The sequence below is a fragment of the Neofelis nebulosa genome, chromosome 1 (assembly GCF_028018385.1).
Source record: "Neofelis nebulosa isolate mNeoNeb1 chromosome 1, mNeoNeb1.pri, whole genome shotgun sequence".
NCBI classification, from domain to species: domain Eukaryota; kingdom Metazoa; phylum Chordata; class Mammalia; order Carnivora; family Felidae; genus Neofelis; species Neofelis nebulosa.
The window spans coordinates 53019246-53047199 of NC_080782.1; the positions used below are offsets into that span (position 1 = coordinate 53019246).

At 36.3% G+C, this 27954-nt stretch overlaps 1 protein-coding gene across 4 annotated transcripts in view; it reads right to left on the reverse strand.

Moving 5' to 3' along the window:
- The window catches only part of GABRB2 (gamma-aminobutyric acid type A receptor subunit beta2), a 247237-nt gene that overhangs the window by 116718 nt on the left and 102565 nt on the right, over positions 1-27954 (reverse strand). For all 4 annotated transcript variants that reach the window (XM_058722442.1, XM_058722419.1, XM_058722431.1 and 1 more), the window contains one exon: positions 12476-12558. In XM_058722442.1, the coding sequence (XP_058578425.1) occupies positions 12476-12558 (83 nt within the window). The remainder of the gene's footprint in view (positions 1-12475; positions 12559-27954) is intronic.

Here is a 27954-nt window from a genome sequence, read left to right on the forward strand (position 1 = left end):
ATTATGATATTAACATGCACATATCCATAGAGTATAAACACTCCCTTAATTACAGGGACAAAGGGCGTAGAGCAACTTCCTACCTTAAAACAGCTTAAAAACTTAATGCCCCGTTCCAGCATTAATGTTTATTTGACTTCAGCATCATCTTCCCTTGTATACTTTCAAAGTGGTGGTAGGCTGACTGATAGCAAGGTCCCTGAGGATGACTGACAGAATGAATCTTGACTATGCCTCAGGTATAACCTTTACTTAATTTCTTATTCTCATCTGGTTGATGGGATAAAATAAGACAATGAATATAAGGCACGTAGCACTTACTAAGTGCTCAATAAATTCTGCCTGCCTGTCTCTCTACCTAATGTGGCCACAGAAAAATTCATGTAAAGTCTCTAATATTTTCAGGCAAATAATCTGAAATCAATTGCCAAATAGCTTGGGGGCAGGGAGGGTGATAAATCCCAAGAGAGGGAATTCCTCATGGCACTATTTTGTTTTGGTAGGGCATGGTTCTAGAGTGAAATTTGATGAAATCAATGAATTAAATTGGTAAAGAATTTCTTCACTACCTACCTGTCATTTGCAAAGCAATATAAAAGATAAAGGATAATATAAGACATAATCCTTTTTTCAAGAAGCATAGATGGGGCACTGGGTGGCTCAGTTGGTTGAGACCCTTGGTTTTGGCTCAGGTTATGATTCCATGGTTTGTGAGTTCAAGCCCTGTGTCGGGCTCTGCTCTGTCAGAGTGCCTGGGACACTCTCTCTCCTTCTCTCTTTTTGCCCCTCCTCCACTCTCTGTCTCTGTCTCTCTCTCTCAAAATAAATATATATATATTTTTTAAAAAGTATAGCAATCAAGGTTCTTAGCTGCAAACAATATAAAGTGACGGGTTAAATTAAATAGAAGACAAGTTATTAAAATGATATTGAACCACTTACATTAGGCCAGAAATCCAGGTGTGGAAACTATGAAGTCAGGAATAATGTCCAAAACCGCAGAACTGTCCTAGTAGAGTTATGAAGGCAACTTCACTGGGTAGGGGTACTATGATTCTTACAGCTATATGTTCCCCTGAACACTTCCATCCCTCCACTGCCATAGCTCCTAACTTTCTTAGGCTGGCTTTTCCCACAGTCACTGGTTCTCACAGCACAGATTTCCAATTCAAAGTTATGGGATTGGTAGAGTCTTGGTCTTGCACCCACCTTCTAGTTGCAAGTAAGGCTGAGAGAATGAGTGTGAGGCTTTTTCAACTTCCGTTATGGAAGGTGAGCTTTGTTTCATAAAGCAGGGGATTCTTCAAATATAATGTTCAGATATGGGGCAGGCAAAGAAAGTAACAAAGTCCACTGAAAGCATATATCTCAGCAGGTAGAATTTAATAAATATAGAATTATTAGAAATAAATTATTTATAATACAAACAGGAATATATTAATTTTATGTTAGGTGTATAAACAAAGAATATATGTATAATGGTTAGAGACATGGGCTCTAGAATTAGATCTGTATTCACATCTCACCTTGGCCAAGCAATAATGAATAATAATAATAATAATAATAATAACTGCCCTAATAATAATTCCTCACTTCTGTCTATGGTTCAAAATGTAATTGGGGTTCTGCCAATTGGATACACTTGTTGGAGACTTGATTTCAGAGCTTGAAGTGAGAGAGGCACAGCACAAAACACCTCTTTCATTAGTACAGATTACCTGAAAATCAGTGTGGTTTTGGTCTAGTGAGAGCAGCGGTCCCTCTGTTCTGCAGGTAGTCATTATACTGTGGCAGGAACACTGACTGCCTGTCAACACAGGCCTGGGCTGTGACTGTGAGAATTATATGTAAAAGCTCAGCCTAGAGTCTGTTTCTTCAGTCTTCCCAAGAATTCTGTAAGCTAAGTAAGTCTCTTTCTGCTTAAACTAGCTACACTGGATTCTGTTTTCTTCAGTTAGACATTCACCTGCTAACGTGTGTGATCTTTTGTAAGTTGCACAACTTCTCTAAGGTACCACATCCTCATTTGTAAAGAAGAAATACTATTAGTAGTTGTCATATGAGATATATAAATGAGATTATATGTGTATATACAGCACTGTATTTAATACAAAGTAAACATTTAATAAATGGTAGTGACTATTATTGATGATGGTGATCATGATAACAACAAATGTAATAATCATGGTACTGAAGGCAATGGAGGTGGGAGTAGGGATAGATGATAGACTCTGGAAGCTATCATGAAGAAAAAGGTGTTTGATTTGCAAAAACAAATCAAGAGTTTTGAAAGCCTACTGAAAGGACCATATCTCCAAGTGGTAACACAAGGAGCCAGAGTCAGGATCTGAGAAAAGCCAGTCTAAGTTGTAATTCATTGGGCTGCAACTATCAAACAAAAACAACATGAGTCTTCTGGAAATGCTTCAGGGAAGGTCTGTGGGTGTATTTATGCCTCTGGCTTATGATGTTCACATCAGGTTTCCTGAAGTGCTCTCCAGCTTTCACTAAAAAATGCTAAGAAAGCCACACATGTGGCATTTTCACTTAATTAGGATACAGTATAAAATGCAGCCCAGCCAAAAACAGACAATTTTTGGTGACAGTTCTGTTGGCACCTTTCCTAAGCCTCAAGGAAAACCAAGTAAACAAGTCTGTACCCCCACCACCCTCTCACCATGAGATCTGCCACAGAAAAATTTGTAATATACAATGAGCACCTCAACTGAGTTTTTTTTAATTTTAATGAAAGTTTCCAAGCAGGAAAAAAAATGAGTATTAGAAACATAAAAGGTGGCCATCACCTTCAGAAAGGTAAATATACATAGCACAGGGTTTTGAGCAGAGCCTAATCCAAAACTCTGTCCTGAGGGACTCAGGAACTCATTTAGTCTTTAAGAAAACACTTCAGTTTAAGAACTAATAATGGGAATCCATTTCCTTATAATTGCTCCTCTCTGTTCTCTGAGTTGCAAGCTGAGCCTGTGCCAACACATCCTGAAACTTTACACCTGCGCTTACCACATGGTCAGAGGGGTGAACAGCTCTTAAGCTTTGAGCTCTTTTAGTTACCAAGTCAGCTTACTACAGATGAGGGGTGGAAGCCTTTGTGTTTCATTTACCTGGGTTTGGCACAGTATTTACCCTGATATACACGGGGCAAAAATCTGGTAAGGGACTGAGTCTACTGCTAAAATATATCTCCCCAAATTCTCTCTACCTAGAACTCTAGATTCCAAAGGTTCCTGTGAATTCATGTGGCAATCTTGATCACTGCCAGGATAATATAGTTTATCCACATCCTACCTGTTAGGCTAGTGTTTACTAAGATATACATACACACTTCATAAACTGCTTTGCTCTGAACACCATGTCAGAGAGAGCCCAATGGTGCCTTGCAGGAAATGAATATGGCAGGCAGATTTTCATCTGTGAGAGGGGAGATACTAATTTGATAACACTATGAATTATGCTTCCTTTTGGTTTGCCTGCTTAGGAACAATAAAATAATGGTTTTCTTTGCAATTCAGAAAATAACTATACTTCAATTCTAATGTCCTTTGGCTTCCTTTTATATTACAGTATTTTTGAAATCAGGATATATGTAAAATCATACCCAAAGACTTTAAATTTTATTTTTTCTATGATATACTTATTCAACTTCTATGAATTTGCCTCATATATTTATGTTACTCAGCCTTTTCTGAGATGATGAAAATGTTCTATATACTTACACTGTCCAATATGGCAGATACTAGTTACATGTGGCTACTGAGCACATGAAATATGCCTAGTTAGACTGAAGAACTGAATTTGTAGTGTTTTTTTTTAAATAACTAATTTAAATTTAACACTACATATTACATTGTACAAAAGAGCCATACACACACACACACACACACACACGTAATCTTATACATAAGTATGTATACATATATATGTGTGTATATATATATATATATATACACACATAGATATGTAATCTTGATTGTATTTAATGATAGCTTCAATCATGCACAAATTACATTATTAAAAAGAGCAAAATAGTAGTCATTTTATGATGTATAATAGGGAACCCATTAAATAAATTATTATTCATCCACATGTAGAATACTAGATATACACAAGAAATTAGAAGAGAATATTTCATAAAATATTTGTGATATGCTATTAAATTTTTAAAATGAGGTTGAAAATTGTTTATGTAGTTAAAAATTGAATATGTGTATGAAAAAGGAGAATTCCACTCTAAGACAGTATATTTACCTTTCCCACCTTATTCAAATCTCATAGAAATAAGTGTAAAAAGAAAGAACAGTAAAAATCCATAATAGCACTATAAAATAGGCAGGTATCATTACATCAATGGGCCAATAATTTTGGAAAATCACAAAAGTACAAAAGTTAGAATGTAGATGAGGTTATGTAGATAGAAAAAACCAAATAAGGAAACAAGTTTTGCACAGGGAAGTGCAACGGAGAGGGCTGATTTTCCCACTAAAGTCAGAGAAGTGTGGTTTTTACACCTGCAGCATTAGCAGCACCAACAAATGCGAAAAATGAAAATTCTTGAGCCTCATTCCAGACCCATTAAGTTAGGAATCCCAGGGATAGGACCCAGCAATCTGTGTTTAGCAAACTGTCCAGGACATTCTCATGCTCATTCAAGAGTGAAAACTATGCCCTAGAGGACTCTTTCCCAACTTTGTTCACTGTTACCACCTACGGAGCTTTTAAAATGACTGATTCAATAGGTCTGTGGTGTGGCTTGTTCATTGGGATTTTTAAAAACTCCCCAGGGGATCTGATGTGCAGCAAAGTTGAGAACCTATGCACTAGAGAATTTGCAGGCTCAGCAAGTTCACAGAGCAGGAGCCACCATGCAACCACCAGACTTCTTATTCTCTTATATCTGGCTGTAGTGACTGCCCCTAGACAATGCGGGAAGAAGGCTCCTTAAACAAAGTGGGGCTGCCTGGGTTCCTAGTTTACATATTGGGCTGAAGAGAGAATCAGAACAGAGTGCCAGATAGCCCTGGGTACTGCTACAGATGGAGGGGAATAAAAGGATAAGTTGTTCTATCACATCCTTCCAGAAATGAAAGGGTGAAATAATCTAAGGTACTTAAACCTCAGATAAGCCTTGGTTATCTGTGAAAGGTCTTAGCCTACTCTTCTAAAGAGGAAGGCTGCCTGGTCATCAAGCCCTGTTTTCTTCCTGTCCCCACTCTCCTTATTCAGGGAAGAATCTGACTATGAAAACAGTCATGTAAAAGTGCTAAGGAAACCCACATCAGTTCAGAAAATCTGTATCAGTAACTCCTTGGCCAAACTAGCCCTTTGTTTACAAATATGAACTGATTACCAAGATTAGTTGACTTACAAGGAAAATCAACAGCATAAAAAAAGAAAGACCATAATAAATAAACATATACCATCACAAAAGGATATCAAACAATGAAGAGAGAAGAAAACTTGTAAAATAGTTTTAAATGATATCTGTAAACTAAAGAGAACATTCCATAAGAAAACAAGGGACTATGGAAAATGAGCTATCAAAGAATAAGACAGTTCTTAGAAATTGAAAACAGGATGGCCAAAATAGAATACTAATAATAATTTCTTTAGAATAAAATAAATATTAGTAATCTGCAAGATAAAAATCTACAAATTGTATTTCAGAGCCATGGTAGATAGATGTGAGACACCCAATATCTATTTGTAGGAATCCCAGAAGGAGAAAATAGACTACAGAAAGAGAAAATTTTAAAAATGTGAATAAAAAATAAGATTTCTGTTTACTCCAGGGGAAAAAAGCTTTAGATGGAAAGAGTTCAATATTTTCATTTTTCATACTCCATATCAAGATGCACCCTTTATATCTAAGTCACTTCTTCACTTTCTCATAATGGACAAATTGTAAGGAGAGAAGCTCTAAAGTCCAAATACCCCAAATCACAAGTACTATCTGCATCAGGTGCCAGTGTTTCTAAACACACATCCTGGTACTTATTTATTGTCACAAGAGAATAAGAATAATAATTGTTCAACAAAGATGGTTCAATGGAGATCACATTGAAGCAAAGTATCTCACACATCAAGGAGGGGAAGAAAAACTCCCCACTTCCAAGCCAGTAGATACAAGTCAAGAAAATACCAAAATAGAACAGCGATGCAAATTAAGTTTGTATGCAGTGACACTATGGAGCATTTGCAGTTCTCTTTGATTTTCTCTAGGTAAATAATTATAACTAATTATAAATATAACTAAATATATATATTTAAAAACCCTCAAGGGGGTCCAAAATTATTTAGAAAGGCAGGAAAATATGGGGGTCTGAGTGTTTCTCCTCACACACACAATGGTAAGAGATATTCCTGTGAGGAAAATCTGAGAAAAGAAAGATGCTAGCTAAATAACAACAGACCATCAGCAAAACACACACACCATCTACTTAAAATCGTAGCCAGGATGTGATTTTCATCTTTTCATAAATAACATTGCTTCAGATGTATATACATATGGGATCAGCATCTTCACAGAAACCAGCGCTTGCCTAACTGTCCTTTAACTAAAGTCCTTCCTATTTTTGCTGGTACCAAGTAACCATCAACCCAGAGCTCCTCAGAAATCATATCATCCCATCACTTGCCCAATGCAAGAATCCTCTTTTCCCCAGAAAATGGTCTTATAGCATTGAACGACCTGCTGGATTTTCACCAGCTGTAACTGCTATGAACTTTTCTTTTTAAAAAATATTTCAGTCCAAAAGTGCCTTTTGGCATCTTTTACCATTAGTCTAGTTTTGCCCCCAGAGCGGACATGGTCTGCTCTCTTAAGAGGAAATACTACAATTTTTTGAAAACAACTATCCCATTCAAATACTGCCACTCTCTCCCTAGGTTTCTCATTCCTAGGATACATCCCTCCTCCCACTCATTTCTTCTACTGGTTCTTCATACTCCATACTTTATGTATCATTCACATTTTGATAATTCTGACTGCTAAATATCCCTTGAAAATGCTGTGACTCTAAGTGAGCACAATAATCCAGGTGAAATTGGTAATGATAATAACGATGGAATAATGATAACAGCTGCTACCTATGGAAAGATCAGCACCAAGCATGGCACAAAGATCTCTGTCTTATCTCATTACCTATAAGGTATTGCAATATTGTAGGGATGAGAAACCATAGCTTGAAAAAGCTAAGTGACCTGTTTAGTTAACTTGAGAAATCAATGCCAGATAGTTACCGTACTCAATAAATCCTCTTGGGTGCCTGGGTGGCTCAGTCATTAAGCGTACAACTTCGGCTCAGGTCATGATCTCATGGTTCCAATTTGAGTCCCATTTCAGGTGAGCTCAAACCCCGCTTAGGGCTCTGTGCTGACAGTGCCGAGCCTGTGTGGGATTCTCTCTCCCCCACTCTCTCTGTCCCTTGCTCACTTGCGCCCTCTCTCTCTCTCTCATAAAAAATAAAAAATAAATAAATGTCCCCTGATCCACAATACATACTGTGATACCACTCTGATTATCACAGAGTGGTATACTAAGTGGTATACTTAGAGTATTAGTGACATACTCTAAGATGCCATCAATTTTCACTTTAGGAGTGGAAGAACACTATGCATTATCTTTTCCACTAAGTTCTTAAAAACCCTGTATGTATATTTCCAAAAATATTGAGCAGTACACAGCATAAGCTATATCCAAAATATATTAACCTGTGCCATAGTAAACATGGATTCAGTACCTTAGTCTGCTTAAGTATATCAATCTATACTGCCCTCTTTAATAAAGATTATTCCAAATAAAGTTGTTGAAAAGAAAATGGAGCCTTAATTCCACCAATAATCTGACAGCAAGTTGTTTTACAAAATATCCAAATTGGAAATCAATACAACAACAACAGACACATTTCTATTTCCTGCTTTCCTGAAGCATGGTGAATATCTGTAGGAAAAAAAGAAGCCTGTGCCAACACACACACACTTATGGGCACATTTTGCTACATTGAGTGCACAGACTTTAGATGATCCGTGGGTGAGGCTGTCTCCTGTGGCCAGTGTAAAAGGTTGGCAAAACCACAAATGGATTACATTTTAAAATGGATTGTACTTTCATTCCATCTAAGTACAGATAGATGTCAAAGAGCTTTGAAATCTCCCTCTTTGGATTTTGAAGCTAACTATTCATTCTTTTCCCATTGACAGAAGTAAAAGAAATTAATTTGCATTTTATACTGTAGGCACAGCTGGATGAGACATACTATGAGGAAGTAGACAGCCCTACAAATAATGAGACTTACTTAGAATGTAAAAGTTGAGAAGGACAATGCTGTGTTTTCAATCTCTCCTTGCCTGGATCTACTAGATCTCATAATTAGGTCAAATCTCCAGCACTACAAGAATCTTTAAATATAATAAAATTGGTATATCATCATCATCATCATCATCACCAGTTATTATTTATTCGATGTCTACTATGTACCAAGCAAAGTGCAGTATTTTTTTAATCGTTATTAGTTACTTTAATCCTCATAACAATTTGTTGCGGTAATTATTATTCCCTTCTTATCTATGGGAAACTGAGGCTCAGATAAGCGGGTTGACTTTCCCAACATAATGTATGTAATCAGTGACTATGAGAGGACAGCAAGAACTGGTTTTTGATGCTGCTACAAGGGCAGCGGTAGGATTTTTTTTTTTTTTTTTTAGGTCCTAAAAGGATAAGCCTGACTGGCTATCTCAGTGAACACTTGGCATAGTCCTGTGAAGTTATCTATGACAGAGCTTCTAGGAAAGTTCTAGACTCTCTAATTTACTGTAGATCGCACTGAGGCTGAGACTAACTGAAAAACCAACAACATTGGGAATGAGAGTGTTAATCTTATTCTCTGATTTACTGAGGCTGCCTAGTCCAACTCACCCAGAGACAGGCTGAGATAAAAGCACACTAACAAATGAGAAAAAAAAAAAAAGAGAGAAACCTTTGGGTTTTTAGCAATGTGAACAGCCTGTCAATGTATCTAGTTGACAGAATTCCACATTCCCTTCCAGACAAGTGGTTCACATGCCCCAAGTGGGGAACCTGGAAAATGGGGGTTAAAGAGTATGTAAGACAATCTTGCCCTCATGAGGAGGGGAGAAAGGCCATGTAGCTGACACTGGTATTGGGCAACTAATCTGGCTCAGAGTATAAGAGATTAGTCCCCTAACTATTCCCATTTCAAAGACACATAATACTCCCCTTGCTCTCTTTGCATTATTTTTCATTTCTGGATGGGACATATTAAATGGCCTTGCAACAAACTCAATCCTAATATTCCCTCACTCAGAATCAAGTTATATTATTTTCTTTGCCATTAAACCAATATATGAATTGCTGGCATAGAGACAAGGTAATAATGATTTAGTAATGCCACTATTGAGGTCATTTGCATTTGAGAGAGGTAGGGAAGAAGGACAGTCAGGAGGGGAAGGAGGGAGAGAAGAAAAGTAAAGAGAAGGGAGGTAGAGGCAAAGAGGGAGAAGAGAGGGTGAGGGAGAGGGAAAAGGAGAACAAACGAATGCCTAAAGTTTGCTTAGAAGAAAGAAACGGATAAATAAGGTTGAATGTCAGGCATCAACTTCAGAGCTAGTTGTTAAAAGTCTAGGATCATAAATTCATTTCAATAAGCTTAATTAGTTAACTACCTACCAATAATGGCAGAATATCATATATATTATTAATATAACATATTTCATTATCATTCATACAACAATGATTTTCTTCAGCGTAGTACTGAAAGTCCTAGCCAGAAAAATCAGGCAAGAAAAGAAATAAAAGATATCCAAATTGGTAAGGAAGAAGTAAAATTACATGTTTGCAAATGACATGATCTTATATATAGAAAACCCTAAAGACTGCCTCCGTCCCAAAAATAGAACTAATAAATTCAGTAAAGTTTCATGATACAAAATAAACATACAAAAATCAGTTGCATTTCTATATACTAACAATGAACTCTAAAAACAAAATAAAGAAAGCAATCCCATTTACAATATCATCAAAAACAATGAAATACTTAGGAATAAATTTAACCAAGGAAGTGAAAGATCTGTACAATGAAAAGTATAAGACATTGATGAAAGAAACTGAAGACATAAATAAATGGAAAGACATCTCATCTTCACAGATCAGAGTTAATGTTATTAAAATGTCTCTATTACCCAAAGCCACCTATAGATTTAGTGCATTTCCTATTTAAATTCCAATACATTTTTACAGACATAGAACAACAAATAATACTAAAATCTATATGGATCCACAAAAGACCTCGAATAGCTAAAGAACTCTTGAACAGGAATAACAAAACTAGAGGCATCACACTTCCTCATTTCAAACTATACTGCAAAGCTATAGTGATCAAAAGGAAATCCTGTCATTTCCAATAACATAGATAAAACTTGAGGGAATTACACTAAGTGAAATAAGACAAAGACCAATACTGTATGATCCTACTTATATGTGGTATCCAAAAATAAATACTGAAGTCGTAGAAAGAGAGAGTAACTTGGTGGTTGTCAGAGGTGAGGGTTTTTGGAAGATGATCAAAGATGGTTAAAGGTTTACAAAGATGAGTTAAAATATGAATAATATTTAGGCATCTAATCTACAGGATGGTGACTATAGTTAACAATTCTGTATTGTACACTTGCAAGTTGCTAAAAGAGTAGCTCAGTCCTCAACATACACACACAATGTCACTGAGGTAATGGATTTGTTAACTAATATTATTATGGTAATCATCTTACAACATATACATCTATCAAATCATTGCCTCATACATCTTAAACTTACACAATGTTATACATCAATTATATCTCAGTAAGGCTGTGGAAAAAATCTATTCTACTCCATTTAATAGGGTAACTGTGAATTGAAATGAGAAATGTAAAAGCCCCTTTATTAAAACTTAAACTTTCTAAAAGTCTGAAGAATTGTCACATTAATTTAAAAAAAAAATCCTTGTCAGAATTATAATTTAATTACATTAAACACCTGGATGTTGGCTGTGTCCTTAGGCATCAGTTCTTTAAAATAAAAGGGACTTGTTTACTTACCTTGGAGGGTTATGAAGAGCTCAAATGAAATAACATGAGTACAAGTGCTTCAACCATGTGTACAATTCTGATTATTTAAAAGTCCACTCAAATTTCACCACAAAAAATTCTCTTCCCAAAACCTCACTGTTAGCACACGGCAACCTAATTTTTTTTTAAATCCTTATATAAACAATTGGAAACAACCAAAGAATTTGGACTTCGAAGAACAATCTGCACTTTAATTCTATAATAAGTTAATAAAGTGCAAAGTTATCCCAAAATACTTACATAAAAATAATTATCAAAATCTTATAGACTAATTTCATTAAATATTTCTTTATTGCAAAGATCAAAAGTGAAAATAATGATGATTTGAGAGCACAAGTATGAAATCAAGTTCCTCAAAAAAATGTATGTAAATTCAATAATCTCTGGAAGCTACTCTTTTTTAACAGGCCAAATACAAGCTGTGTTCCATAAAGGCTTGTATTTCCACTCAGAGCAGTGACTTCGAGTTGCACTGCTTTGCCACAGCTAGAGTTTTCTCACAACAGCTGAGAGTATCCCATCCACACAGCAGTCAAGTTACTCATTATCTAGAATGCTGGATATAAAATCATCAGCTTCCAATTGTTTGGTGGGATGAGGCATGAAAACATTGCAAAGAACTGACAAAGAAAAGAGATTCGAATCCTCTTCCATCTCAAATGACCTCTAAAATGGAGAGGGGTCATGAAATCAATGTTTTCACCCACCCAACAGGGTAGATGATTGAATCATCAAGAAACCGTGGCCCAGAAAAGCAACAACACTGCAAAACAAGTCAGCACAGGAAAGAAAATAAACACAGACACAGACACCAATCTTGCTCATGATATGGCCTCTAGCAGGAATGTAAACTAAATTTTAGACAGTGAAAGTAGTCCCTTGAAACAAAAAATATTCCACCAATCCACATTCTGTGAATATTTTAACTGGTCCAGAGGCCACATTTATTTTGCAATTGCAAAGACATAACCTCTCTGAGAGGCAAAGACAATTGGGATTTCCTGTGTCTCTCTGCCATTACCACCTATTTTTCCAAGCTTGTTGCAGCTGTATGCACCAATTCCATACTTTAAATGCCTAGAATAGCCCTTGGTCTTCTTCCAGGGTCTTAGCATCTTTCTTTTATTGCTCAATTACATCTTGCCTATACATCTCTCCCAGGGATTTAGAGATGGGACTAAGAGGGTGGCAGCATCACTGAGGAAAGATACTGACTCCGTCTCTCTCCACCAGATTTACTGTAGTAGCAGTACTTTTGCGGGACCTGTGGTCTGGATATGAACCAGAGTAACCTCAAAGCAGAGTTCAGTCTAGCTGCATTCTTAGAAAAACTTACAGCTTTCAATTTCCAAGGTGCAGTTTTGTTCATCCAGTGGGTACCGCCTTAGGTCCATCATGCAGGCAGCTGTGGTTGTGATTCTAGAAGACAAATAGCAATGATACATGCTGTTAGCTGGTCCATGGCTGGAACTGGAAAAATTAAATCCAAGTATCAAAGAGGACAGAATTGGGCCTCTAGGAGACTGACTTAAGCCAAAGTTCTAACGAAAAAGGGTGCCACAAGTTCAGATAACCATTTTCCTTTATGAGCCTTGGGCTGATGTATTAAAAAAAAATGGACAAAATCAGTATTTTCCCAAAGTGTGGTCCATTACCTATGGAGCATTTGTTAAATAGGCAGTTTCCATGCTCCAGAATGTCTTGGGGCAGGGAGGGATGGTCCCAGGGCTCTTTATTTTTCTAAGCATTACAGGTGATTAAGAATACCAACCTAGATAATTCCTCTTCCACTCACATTTGTTTCCTCCTCTCTCTAATCTAATGTTAATTAAATCTTGGATTTGATGCATCATTTTTGACATTTATATACATTGTATAGTACTTATCAAGTGCTTTAATACAATACAGTATCAGCCTTTCATGTATCACCTGATTTGCTCTGTGCTGAGTAATATGATATTCTCATGACCTGTTAAGAGAATGTCCTCTCATGGATTGGCAGATTTACTTATTTAGAACACCTGGTACCTTTATTCTTTTATCAGGAAGATGTGAACATGTCCTTTTAATGCCTTTATATTTCTCTATCATCATCTTTTTTTTTAGAATGAGAGAGAGAGAGATAGAGAGAGAGAGAGAGAGAGAGAGAGAGAGAGAGCCCAAGCTGGGAAGAGAGAGAGAGAGAGAGAAAGAGAAAGAGGTCTGGGATCATGACGTGAGCCGAAATTAAGAGGCGGGCACTCAACCAACTGAGCCACCCAGGCACCACTCTGTCATTATTTTTCACTAATCTCTTATTGAAGATCTACTAAAAGGAGTCAAAAATCATACAGTTCTAAATGATTTGTTAACATGTATTTTCTGATCAATAAGGTAGCATAATATCATGAAAAAACACAAGTTTTAGAAAACAACAGACATAGGTATAAATTCTAATTCTGTCTTGCTGATTGACATCAAGATGGTTAATATCCTTTAACCAACCTTAGTTTCTTTATCTATGAGAAGGGGATATTATTAACAACAATAATAGTTACCTAACAGGATTTCTATAAGAATAATTTGTATACAGAATATAGAAGAGTACCTACATACAGTGTGTCCTTTAAATCTGCTGGAAAAAGAAAAACTAACAAGAAATTGATATTGAATTTGACCACTTTGGCTCACTCTACTATGAAGGGCACTTTACTATGAGTTAAGAATAGAAAAATAAGATACAGCCCCAGCTTGGGATAAACAGTCTCCAGTTAGATATTTTTCATTAAAAGGTTGGGCACAGTTTGCAAGTAATCTAGGTAGACTGAGTCTATGAAATTCCTCAGTTAGGTGTGAGAGTCCCACTCCTTAGTTGTAGGATGGAAATATGTGACTAAGTGTAAGTAGTTTATACCTCTTTAGTTTGGTTACTGCTTCATTAAGGTTTGTGCTCTGTTAACTTTTTTCTTTTTAGCAGGAAGTTGAGTATCCTAGGGCTGATGTTCATCCCTGATTCCTTCCTTTCCTTCACCAAGAGTTAGCTACTCTGCCTCAGCTCCTTTCCATCTCCATTGTCTCCCTCAAAATCTATGGCCCTGTTGCCTCACCTCATATAATTATTGTAGATAGGTCTCCTGGCCTCTCCATTTGCCTCCCTACCATCCATTATCCACACAGCAGTCAGATCTTTTAAAAACATAGATTAGATTTTATCATTCCTCTGCTTCATTTTAGTGGTTCTTCCAAAAAGATCCAAAATTTTGACTGTGTTCTACTGTGCTCTAAATAATCTGCCTCTTCCTAAAATCTCAATATTATCTCATACCAAGTCCTTTCTCACTATCTTCCAGTCTTCACATTTGTTCTTTCTGCCTAGAATATGTGTCTCTCTGAACTTCACAAGGCCCTCTTTTATGATCCTTCACCTCAAAAGTCACCTCCTCTAAGAGGCCTTTCCCAAGCAGCCCATCCAAAGTGGTTGCCTTAACTAATGTTCCATCTTATCTGTTTATTTCCTTTAGGCAAGTATCATAATCTGAAATTATCTTGCTTATTTATCTTACTTTTTAAGATTTTTAATGAAGTACAGTTGACATATAATATTAAATTAGTTTCAGGTATATAGCATAGTGATTTAACAATTACTCAGCCATAAGAAAAGAATGAAATATTATCATTCACAACAACATGGATGGACCTAGCAGATATCATGGTAAGTGAAATAAACCACACACAGAACGAGAAATGCCATTTGATTTCACTTACATGTGAAATATAATAAACAAAACAAATGAACAAACAAACAACAACAAAAGGAGAAACAGACTCATAAATATAGGGAACTGGTGATGGCCAAAGGGGAGGGGGCTAGGGGAATGCGTGAAAGGGATTAAGAGGAAAAAACTTTTTCTTCCTTCCTTCCTTCCTTCCTTCCTTCCTTCCTTCCTTCCTTCCTTCCTTCCTTCCTTCCTTCCTTCCTTTTCTTTCTTTTCTTTCTTTTTTCTTCCTTTATTTCTTTCTTTACTATTTCTCTCAATAAAATGTAAGCTGTTTAGGGGCACGGGTTTTGTTATAAGGCACAGATTTATTGTAAGGCAATCAATAAACATCTGTTGGATAAATAAAAACATGAATTATAAAGAGGCAAACAGTTGGTTTTGCTGATTATAAATCTTTTATTTGGAGGATTATCTTACTGCATTATTTCTCCTCTTTTTTTAACTTAAAACATGTCTTAAGTTTTAGGGGTTTGTCTTATATTTTTAACAGTAAATACATTTCAATCCATTTAATTAACATTGCAAAAAGAGTACTAGAGTTTATCTTATCATCAAACTGATTGTTTCGGCTTTCCCTGGGCCTTACCAAATACTTACATTTTATAAATTCTAAAAGTATATAAAAATTAACATTCACAGTTAATAATTTGCTCAGGGTCTAAAAATGACAATTTATTTTGGCTATGCAATACATGGCTGAATTTCTCACTGGCCTACTGATTTTCTTCCTTCCTTCTCTTCTTCCTTCCTTCCTCCCTTGTTTCCTTCCTTCCTTCCTTCCTTCCTTCCTTCCTTCCTTCCTTCCTTCCTTCCTCTCTGTGTCTTTGTTTCACATGTAGCTACAACCTGAATTGTTACTAACACATTGTAGCTACTAACCTGAATTTCACATGTAGCTACAACCTGAATTGTAGCTATAACCTGAATTGAATACAGAAGCTTGTATTATGTAGAAGATAATTTTTTTCAATATATGAAGTTTATTGTCAAATTGGTTTCCATACAACACCCAGTGCTCATCCCAAAATGTGCCCTCCTCAATACCCATCACCCACCCTCCCCTCCCTCCCACCCCCCATCAACCCTCAGTTTGTTCTCAGTTTTTAACAGTCTCTTATGCTTTGGCTCTCTCCCACTCTAACCTCTTTTTTTTTTCCTTCCCCTCCCCCATGGGTTGCTGTTAAGTTTCTCAGGATCCACATAAAAGTGAAACCATATGGTATCTGTCTTTCTCTGTATGGCTTAGCATACACTCTCCAGTTCCATCACACTCTCCAGTTAGCATCACACTCTCCAGTTCCATCCACATTGCTACAAAAGGCCATATTTCATTCTTTCTCATTGCCACGTAGTATTCCATTGTGTATATAAACCACAATTTCTTTATCCATTCATCAGTTGATGGACATTTAGGGGAAGATGGTGGCATAGGAGGACGCTGGGCTCACCGCGTGTCCTGCTGATTACTTAGGTTCCACCTATACCTGCCTAAATAACCCAGAAAACCGCCAGAGGATTAGCAGAATAGAAGATAAATTTTCAAAGAAAATAAAATTAGGTACATGATGGGCATACCAAAACTCCCATGTTACTTCTGTAAAATAGCATAAATAATCTCCATCTTGAGAAACAAGAGAAAATTAACTTCATCTGATAGAATGAACACAAAGGACATTAAAGGTACAAGGGCACACATATGATAAAAAAAAAAAAAAGTGAGAGCCATAGACAGATGCTCAACAGTGTAAGTGAGGTGAAGTTTCCAACAGCTACTATATAGGCTGTGGTTCACACTTTCTGCTGATACATATTCATGGCAACTAACATCTGTGAACTAGTGCTGTAAACATTAGTGCTGTGAACAAGAAAAATAAATTGACTAATACTATTGCAGAAGAAATGAGTTTCTACCCAAATTTTAAAAAAAAAAGATGAAAGTGTTTTTCTTACATCAACATTTATATTTACACCTGTGTTTTACTCTTTTAATGCTATACTTCACAAAAAATATATATATAACTATTTTCCAGTCAATGTTTCCAAGGCATCTGTGTCTCCTATTGGCTTAAAGCAGAAACTCTGTAGACAAAATAATCCATTTTGAATCCTGTTCATATAGACCAGAATGAGTGAACTAGGATGAATCACTTAGATCCTATAATACTTGGTTGCTTCTGAAAATCTGAAATTAAAAACTTGCCAACCTATTTTGTTATAAGATGATAAAGGTAAGAAGAGATCTGTAACTCATAAAATGTTCTGTAACTCTTGTTATTACCACATGCTAATGAGCAAATACAGTGATAACTCATTTGACCAATGGTTAATATTTGGAAATATGTATATGTATATGTTTGTATACAGAAGAAATGTAGAATATGCAAGCACTTATATTAAAAGAAAAGCAGAGTGGGGTGCCTGGGTGACTCAGTCAGTTAAGCATCTGACTCTTGATTTCAGCTTAGGTCATGATCTCACGGGTTCATGAGATTGAGCCCCACGTTGGGCTCTGTGCTAAAGGTGCAGAGCCTGCTTGGGATTTTCTCTTTCCCTCTCTTTCTGCCTCTCTCTCTCTCTCTCTCTCTCAAATAAATAAACATTAAAAAAATCAAAGTAGAGCTATAAAATATGACATGAATAGCATCCAAACACAAAAATATGCAAAAAATCATTCTATATATGTATATAAAACTCTAATAGATTTGAATACAAAGTACAGACATGTGTTAACAAACCTGCATCTTTTCCATGTGTTTTATAATATCAGAAACTACATCTGTTTTTGTCTTATTTGTATTTCAAGCACTTTGCCAGGTCCCTGGTATATATCACTAAGCCAAGATTAAATAGTAATAATAATAATAAACGAAGAGAAGAAAAAATCCATGGTCATAAGTATTCTCAAACTGAGATTTTGATGCAATTCTCTATATTAAGTAGCTCATTAAATTTATGTAAAAATTCTAAAATCATAGAATTATAGAAGCTACTCAGAAAGGAATTTATTTAGAAAAGCTCAATGATCAACATCAAAATCTTTTCTTTGGAACTGATGATTTATAGCATTGCTAAGTTTCTCTAGGAACAATCAATACAACAAATATACTTAATGAGGTTTTCATGAACATTCCACTCTGAATCCTGATAAACATCCTTAATGGGCCTTAAATTACTTAACACTAGCACTAGTCTTTGAAGTGAAGCTAGTAACTCATTATGTAGGTATGCTGATTCAATTTTAAGTCCACTGTGAAATATATAGAGATAGTGTTGTCTTCAATCACAGGAAATAGTCAATGATGCATTCAGAATGTGCCTCTTTTACCTGTCACAAATTTTCTACAGTTACAAGTTGAAAATGTGACTTCTTTAGGCTGAATATTATTACGCAATGAAAGCCACCTTTGGGGAATGCCAATATTCTGACTGGGCTAAAGATCTTTGGAGAAACATTTTGTTCCTTAGCCGCTGGGTCTTGTCAACCAAAAATTACTTGTGTCATAAAATCCTGAAATAGTGCAAGAAAACTACATATGTAACATAGCCTAAAACACTCACTAAAGGCATCTATAAAATCAAGAAATACAACAGCTATGCCAGCATTTTGCAGCAAAGCCACAACAAATATTTTATAGTGTCATTATCTGAGATTTAGTGATGGTACCGTATCATTCCAAGATTAAAAATAATCAAAGATAGTTATTAATAATAGATGCCTTTGCCTCTCAGCCAATAGGAGATAACTCAGAATCATAATTAATGTGACATGCTTTGGTCCTTTCAACAGTCTTCACAACAGACTTCTGGCACTAGAATATATGCTCAAACATGTACCTTGACAAGTCAGAAATTTGTTAGGATTTCAACCAGAGATGACAAGAAAGTGACACTGGACTTCTACTTTGTTTGATTTCTTTATCTAGATAACTATCCAATCATTTCATGCATACAAAATTATTCTTTTCAATATATATGTATGTTTTGTAAAGAAAATCAGATGTCTTATCCCCAACTATATTCAAAGCATGTCATTCTAATCCACAGCATGTTTTTACTTTGTTCAAAATGCACATTTACTTAAAAGCACAACTTACTCTAATTACAAAGGATAATAGGATCCTATAGTATGAGTGGGCATCATTACTAGAGAAAAATTAGGATGTAAAAACAGTCAATTATCAAAAAATATATTGATATATATATTTCTAGCTGTAAAACAAACTAAAAACTTCAGGTGGGAATGGGGGAAGATCAACAAACCAAAATCAAGCATTAGAGTACAAACTGAAATTTTGAAAAATTCTGAGGAGCTCATCTGAGTCACTTCTCCATAAGGTACTTGAAAAATTTTTGCCTCTCTCTCTCTAAGAAAACTGAATACTATTTTGTGTCTCACAGTCATTTTAGTTGGGAAGCTAACTTCTCACATATATCCCTCTTGTGATATGCTTGTGCATTTTGTAGAGCCTTAGATGACCCACTTTGGCATTCTTGCAAGTAATAAACATACCTATTAACTGATCACTTACTGAGTTCTAGACATCATCTAGTGTTGCTTAAATGTATCATCTCATTTAATGAGTGTTTTTCTCTAATAGTCACAGAATGAGGGGTGGAGTTGGGATTTAAATTTAGGATGTCTGACTCCAGAGCCCACATACTTAACTGCTATGCTGTAACTAACCAGCTAGTTGACCTTGATAAAGTCATTTAGCTTCTCTGGAGAACTGACCGATTTCTGAAATCCCAAATGAGCTTGGAAATTCTATAATCCTATGAAAATACATTACATGTTCTGTGACCCTGTATATTTTGTAATTGTGTTTTACCCACACATTCAAATGCTGTATTTCACAGCTGTTCATTCTGTTTTAGTCAATTATGTAGATTAGCCTACCCCAGACAAGCAAATACAGGCCTCTCCCCAAGGAGTCCCACTTAATATTCTCCCCTGATTGAAGGTCTCCCTCAGCATTTTTCTTCCAGCCTGCGCTCTTGATTTACCTCCACAGAGTCCTTCTGCTTAAATTAAAATCTCCAACACTCATGCATAATTGTTTTTAAAAGCTCTTTACAAGTCCTCATATAGAGTCACATGTGCCAGTATGCTCAACTTTGTAATCACCAAAAAAAGTAAGATTGCTAGCAATCATGTTCCCATTTGATAAATCGTGCATTTCAGATTAGAGCTATTTGTACTCTTCTGCAGCTGTTTGGCCTTCTGTGACTCTTTGCTTTTCTGGAATTTTATCCTCCATAAAGATACTCTGACCGTTTAAGGGCTACACAGGTTTCTGCTACAAATCCGGGTGCTAGTATCAAAGACATTTCCTTAAATAACATTGCCTGTATAATCCAAACAGCAGTATCTAACAAAATTTCATTTTGTGAGTATATAAATCCTACTCAATCAAAAATATTAGTCAATATGGACATACAGTCTGAGCCTTTTTTCTTCTGCAGTCAGTTCCTTAAAGATTTATTTATTTTTGAGAGAGAGAGAGAGAGAGAGAGAGAGAGAGAGAGAGAGAGAGAGCGCACGCAGGGAAGGGGCAGAGAGAGGGGGGGACAGTTCTGAAGCGGGCAGCAGGGAGCCCAATGCGGGCCTCAAATTCACAAACATCTAGATCATGACCTGAGCCGAAGTCAGATGCTCAACTGACCGAGGCACCCAGGTGGCCAGTCATTCCCTTATTTACTAAGATTTCCCACATTATATTCCTGATGGTCTCATCTGCAAATCATGCACTTATATCAGGAATGAGAATATGCTGACTTCTCTAAGTTATGTTTTAAAGGAAATCTGAGTCCCTGAAAAAAGCAATCATTCTATTTTTTGACTCATAACCTAACAACTGAAATTTGACTTCAGATCACTGTAAGTGATTTAGTTGATCCAGAGCTGCTTACCAACTAGAAAGACATATAGCTGGGACTTTGATGATTTCAATAGTGATTATGTTTGTTTGTTTTCGAAATTTTAAACAGTGTTTAGGTATGCCAGAAACATTTTGTTGCATTTATTAAAATATATTTAAAATATTTAATTTTGATTTTAACACATTAGAGTCATAACATTTCAGAATAAATTAATCAATTTTATTCTAGCCATTTATTTGTTTATTTATTTTAACAAAATACATGGCTCATAGATGCTGATTTATAGCTCACCAGTGACAGACTGAGGTTACAACCTCACCTGGGTCTTTGCCTTTCCAGCTCTACCCTCCACCCTCAATCACAATGTTCTGTGGCCTTATAGACTAGAATGTTGGGACTTCAAAAACTGTCTCCCTGATTCTCTAGCTTCAGGTTGGAGTTGGCAAATGGGGAGGAGATCAGGAGGTAAGGGAAGGGAGGAGAGTGAGACCAGGGCAACTGTTTTCTAGGCTCAGCTCCTGTAGAACTTGTGTCCAGGTTCCCCCAACCATGCCTTGTTCTCCCCCTGCAAGTGTGGCACACTAGGGACCAAATGGCAACATGCTGATCCTATCCCTGGGAGGGAGGAAGTACTGTTCTATTTCTTTGTAAACTGACCTTATAATACATTGTCCTCAAACTATCCCATTTTCAGTATGCCATCTGTTTCCTATTGGGCCCTTGACTGATAAAATATATTGTAGAAATGTATTTAAAATCTGAGGTTTTTTGAATCAGACTGTCAAAATAATTAGGAGCATTCCATTCCTGGGTCCTCTGCCCTGGAATTTTAGGCATGAAGGGATGAAGTTTCCCTCTACCTTAAATGAACTTCCTCCTTCTATGACTGAAGTCTCAGTTCCTCCCAGCCCTCTAAGAAGCCTTCTCCCTCCACCTAGCTTATGCACCCCTAAGTCTCCTCCCCACTGGTCACTGTCATATCCCATTTCCTTTCATTATACTTGTCATTATCAGAAATTATCCTGTGTGTACATTTGCTTCTTCATTATTTTCTGTCTCCCTAGTAGATTCAGGGTCTATCTGAAGTTGGGTTTTCCAAAAGTAGATCCTGCAGGATGCTCATCGGGCATCATCAGCTATGAAAGAAAGGGAGAAGAAGCACGACTGGACAGAAAAACATCAGTGCAGGATTCAGGCCCAATGACATGGAAGTTCCAATGACATGGAAGTTCTAGAGGGAATATTGCCATCAAAGTGCCCACAAGGGCCTGAAATGGCCTTTAAACTTTCTCCCTTCCCACCATTGCTAAACACGCACACACACACACACACACACACACACACACACACACACACACTTCGCTTGAGCAGCTAGCATTCAGCATCTGAGGAAAAGACATACCCTATAAAAAATCAGAGAAACATTTTTCGTGATAGATCCAGCCTCTAACATGCCCTCACAACATGTTTTCCCTGCTGCACATGGTTGCAACTGTGATAATCTTAACCAGTAAACTAGGCTTTACTGCTTTGTTACTGTCACTGTTATGTTTTAAACACAAAAATGAATTACACAAAGCTGGCTCCTGTCATGTACTGGCAACTCACCTTGTACCTTCCAACTCCAACAAAATCTACAACAATGCAGTGTTTGTGGCCTTTCTGCCATTCTAAATTCTGATGGTAAAAGATTTCCAAATAAATGGCAGCAGAGTTAAGTCTTTTACATAAAACAGGCACCAAATGTGTGGGAAAATGCTTAACACCATTAGAAACCACAAGTTTGTAGAAACAGAAATTAAGCCGTGATTATTATTGCTTATCACATAAACAAAAATGTACAGAAATTATAATATTCCCAGTACTACACATTCTGGGAGGAAACACACCATCTCATGCTGGTGGTAGAACTGTAAATTGGTACAAATTTTCTGGATGGTAATTTGACAACACTAATTAAAACCCACCAAATGTGCAAGCTTTGTTTCTGAAATTCCACTTTAAGAAGTTAAAGTAAAACAAAATCATGCAAAACTATATACAAAGATGTTAAACAAAGATGTTAAGTACAACTTTAAACTGGGAAGAAATGGAAATATTTTATATACCTAACTAACAAAGATAATTAAATACATTTTGATTTAGTGACTGATGCAATAAAAATACTTTAAGAAGAGTGTGGACATAAAAGAACTCTTAATGCAATTCCATATTTATTTGGAAAGGTATATTGGTTCACAGTTAAATGACTAAAAGTATACTAAAATAAGCATTGGGAATGTATTTGGTTTTTATTTTCTTATAGTTTCAGTAGTTTCACTGTTTTTGTGATGAATGCATATTGCTTTTTCTCCTGAAAAAATGTTATTAAGATAATTTTCCCCGTCTGCTTTAGTCTCCACCAAGACCATTCATAACTAGTCACTTATTCTATTTGCAGTGGCATTTGTTCTGTATTGAGAACATCTGATAACGCCTGGGATATTTAGATTCCACGGGTTGGAAATGTTGGTCAGCATGCTAATTGTGTTCAAAGTAGGCACTTCAATAAATTTCCTATGCATTTAAAACATTGGCAGAAATATCATCACTTGCTTAGGGATTCTCAAGGTAGACAGGATGATTAAATCATGTACAGATATACAAATACCTTACTGATGAGTGAATTCTTCTCAAGAGATCTCTATAATTATTGTTCTTACTTGAACCTCTCCAGTGATTTGGAACTGGCTCTTTCTGAAAGGAACCTATTCCATCTTTGAAAAGCTATGATTACCAGAATGTTTTTCTACATCTAATAGAAGTTTCCATTTCTTTGAATGTAAATTGTTTAATTCATATACTTTGCAGTTTTTGTCAAGGAAGTGTTTGTTTTACTTAGTGATTCATTAGAGTTTTTGATGTCATTTTGTCATCAAAGCTATAAATCATTTTTATTTTTGTTTCTTAAGTTGCTTTATGTCTAGACAATCACTCTTCATCCTAAGATGAGATAAAGTTTTATTATATTTCTCACTCTTTCACGGTTTCAAATTTTACAGCAATTTGTAAATCCATCTCAAATTGACATTGACATGTTGTGTGCACTGAGGACATACCTAGAATTTTTTATGGAAACAATGGGCTACCATTTTTTATTTAGCAAATTGTCATTTTTAAGGTAATAAATGGTGAGAATATGGATAAACTGGGATTCTCATGATTGCTGATAAAAATATGAATTGATTCAACCTTTATAAAGGGCAATTTAGTTATCAGAACCTTTTACACATTGGCCAGTAGTTTCACTTTTGGGCATTTATTGAGGGAAACAGAAGAGGACAAAGATGCATGTACAAGGCCATTCACCCCTGAATGACACGGAATAGTGAGGTGTGGTGAGGACTATGTTTGGTAAACTGATGATATACATCGATAGACTCTCATACACATGAGCACAGAAATAAAAAAACAGAGGCCTTGAAGATGAACAGTCTTGGGCTCAGGTCTTAATTCTGCCTCTTGCTGTGCGATCTTGAACCAACATACAAAGAACTGCTACAATGCAAAAGGTCCTCTTGAACTCTAGATAGTTATTTCTTCAGATATTCTATGGAAACATGACCATGAGAATCTCACCAAAAAAGAAAGGCTAACTTTCTTTTCACTTGGGGAAATCACTTTATTTGTCCAGAAGTGTTTAGTTACTTAGGATGAAGTCCTGAAGTGAGTGTGGAGAATGGTGAATATGGGTCATAGTAACTAAACACTGAAATTCAGAGAGCCCCATCCAACTAGAGACTGATTAAAACAAAGTTTAGATGCTAAGTCGGGAAAAAGAAGTGTATTTGAAAAACTCCTACAAAAACACATCTATAATGCAAGGTTGTTCGAAAATATAAGAGGAAAAACAAATATTGCTTTGTACCCAAATGATGGCATGCTTTAGTAAGAAGCTTAATTGACTAATAAAGAGTTAAACCAGAATAAAGTGGTTCATAGTTTTAAAAATGGGGCCATTTTAAAGAAGGCTTGCAAAAAAACAGAACAGGCCCAGAAAAAAAGCATAAACACATTAAAAATAACCATTTACAATAAAAATTACCAGAAGATTATTATTGCAAAAAGGCAAGAATGGAAACAAACACATCCAATTCTGGGATGAAAAATGAAAACTGATATTAGGAACTATCTGAAGGAAAAACACATGTAGCACTGTTTTAATAAGGACAATTTCACTTTGTCAAAGCTGGAGAGAAACAGAACTGAAGAATGAGAGAATGGACAACTAAGTTAAAGAATGGCTGCATTGTATATATTTTGCCTAATTTGCCATGCTGATCTCTCTGTATCTCTGTCTGTTCCTCTCTCTAGAAAAAAAAATTACCAAAATGGCTTCATAATTCAGTGAAGTGTTACTGGGTATTAAAACCTTAAAATTAATTGCTTAGCAAATGGCTAGATGAGCTGTGCTGTTCCAGCTGGAGAAGAGAGAGTAGACTGATAAATATATGAACAGCCTCTATTTACACAGAGGCCCCAAGGGAGTGATGATCTGCTGTTCACATTTTCTGCTGTGGACCAAAGGGTAGCTATGGTCATAAATTCTAACATGAAGGACGTGGAAGATTTAGGTTAAATAGAAAGATGACTTGGCCGGTCATGAGGGCTGTAAAATAATGAAATGGCTCCCTAGAGTAGATGGCAGATTTCCCTTTCTGAAGAGGATGTGTAAAGAATAGGCTCATCTGTCAGGGTGATGGAGGGGGTGGGGAAGGCTACCCATGGCACAAGGGGAATCTCAGTGACGGCCTGTCCTTTCTGGTTCACTAAAGCAGTGTCTATCTTTAATTTTCAGCAACCAGAGCAAATGTCCAAATCCTTTGCAGCCTCAGCACACCTTTGCTAATTTGGCTTGTAATGGATTTTAGCTTAATAAAACAGACAGTAACTTCAGGACTTGCTAAATGTAATTAAATAACTAAAGAGTCATAATACAGCCTATAAACGTTAAAGTATTCCAATGTGTGCTTAATGACAACAAGGGTTAGGGAAAGATATATTTCTGTCAGGTAATTATTAACAAAACCATTCAAGACTATCCTTACAGCACTGGGATGCAACATTATGTGTTGGTTATAATTTTTATGCTCACTGTTCACATTTGTTAAGGCATTTGTGGTGGCGTAGTACTACAGTGTTGCTAATGAGTAATTATTTCTAGAGCAATTATTTTTAAGTGATTAAGATGTATTGTATCACTGAGACACAAGTGATTTTACATTTGCTTTCTCAATAGACTTCTTGTGTTCCCCAACCCCCAACTCCACCACAAAGCACATTCAACTGTCTTTTCTTGACAGGAAGAATAGAGTAATAATTGCCAAATGCCCACCATCCCTGAGAGAAACACGATGCAACAAAACTGTCTATTCATTCTTAACCTACCATTAGGGAGTTAATCAGAGTATAAGGTCTTGGAGTCAGATATGTATTAATTTAAAAATTGAAAATATGCAGATTTATCATGCTTGGTCAATGAGTTTGAGAAAAATTTAACCTCCTGAATTGTAATATACCTGAATGACAATAAAGGGATTGATCAATATTAATCTACCCATAGGGAGTCTACATTTTGTATGGTGCTTGCTAAGAACTGGAGGAAATATTTTTTAAAAATTTTTTAGTGTTTATTTATTTTTGACAGAGAGAGAGAGAGAGACAGAGCATGAGTGGGGGAGGGGCAGAGAGAGACACAGAATCCGAAGCAGGCTCCAGGCTCCGAGCTGTCAGCACAGAGCCCAACGCGGGGCTCGAACTCACAGACCGTGAGATCATGACCTGAGCAGAAGTCAGATGCTTAACCTACTGAGCCACCCAGGTGCCCCTGGAGGAAATATTTTATAAAACTATTATGATGTGGTCTTTAGCCTTAAGACCTTAAAATCAAAGCCCAGATACAAGATACAGAAAGGAACTGATCTAGGAGGATATTAGCTTTATAACTTTTGATTGATTATTTAACCTCTTCGGGGTGCCTGAGTGGCTCAGTGGGTTGAGCGTCCAACTTCAGTTCAGGTCACGATCTCAGGGTTCGTGGGTTCAGGCCCCATGTCCAGCTCTGTGCTGTTAGCTGGGAGCCTGCTTCGAATTCTGTGTCTCCTTCTCTTTCTGCCCCTCCCCCTCTCACGCTCTGTCTCTCTCTCAAAAATAAATAAACATTAAAAAAGCTAATTATTTAACCTCTTTGAGCATCAATAATAGCATGCCAACAATAAGGGCATTTACCTCTTAGAGATGTATAAACTTAATACACAGAAAATGTTTAGCATGGAATAAGCAATCCTACAAACTTTAGCTATGAATATAAAGTGATTATATTTATTTTCTATTTATTATTATTAGGTATATGTCTTAAGTAGGAATAATTTGTATCATAAGATCTCCAATTAGGAAGAGGATTGGAAGCTGAATCAGTCATTGCAGAGAAAATGAGATATCAGCTAGGTGGTGGAGAATAGATAAGACTTCCCTAGATAGAATGTAGTTGGGAAGATTTTCTTGTCAGCATGGCATGGTGTGAGCACATGCTCAGAGTCAGGACATACAGATAAAATGGATAGAGAAACTTGTGTGGTAACCAGATTTGCTGAGATTCTGGATGGAGGCTGGGTGATGTAGTTGACCTTAAGTTCCAGTCAACTTAGTTTATATTTTATCCACTGAAAATTGCAGAATGTAGTATGATATGATATGAACCAAAGTGTTAAAATTATGAGACACTTAATTCTGATTGATGAGTTAGTCACACACTGAGACACCTAGAGGGTCCAGCTTATGGCCTCTGTAGTATGTGGAGCAGGCTCAACATAAGACAATTGGGAATGGTGGGGACTGGGGTAAACTAGAGATACCTTGTTTGAACAATGTATCTATTTCTCAGTTCTAGCTGACTGTTGCTATGTGGAAAATAAGGGCCAATGTTTCCAATCTTTAGATTTTTAAATAAATAATTAGAAACTGTAAATTTAAAAATGATATGTCCTAATTTTTTAAAGAACTGTGTTGGTCAAAAAAATACCTTCATGAATTGAACATGTCCTGAGGGCTGACAGGAGTCATACCTAGATACAATCTGTAATATTATAAATGAAGAAAGCAAGTCTCTGAGACATGAAGTGATTCATCCTAATTGACA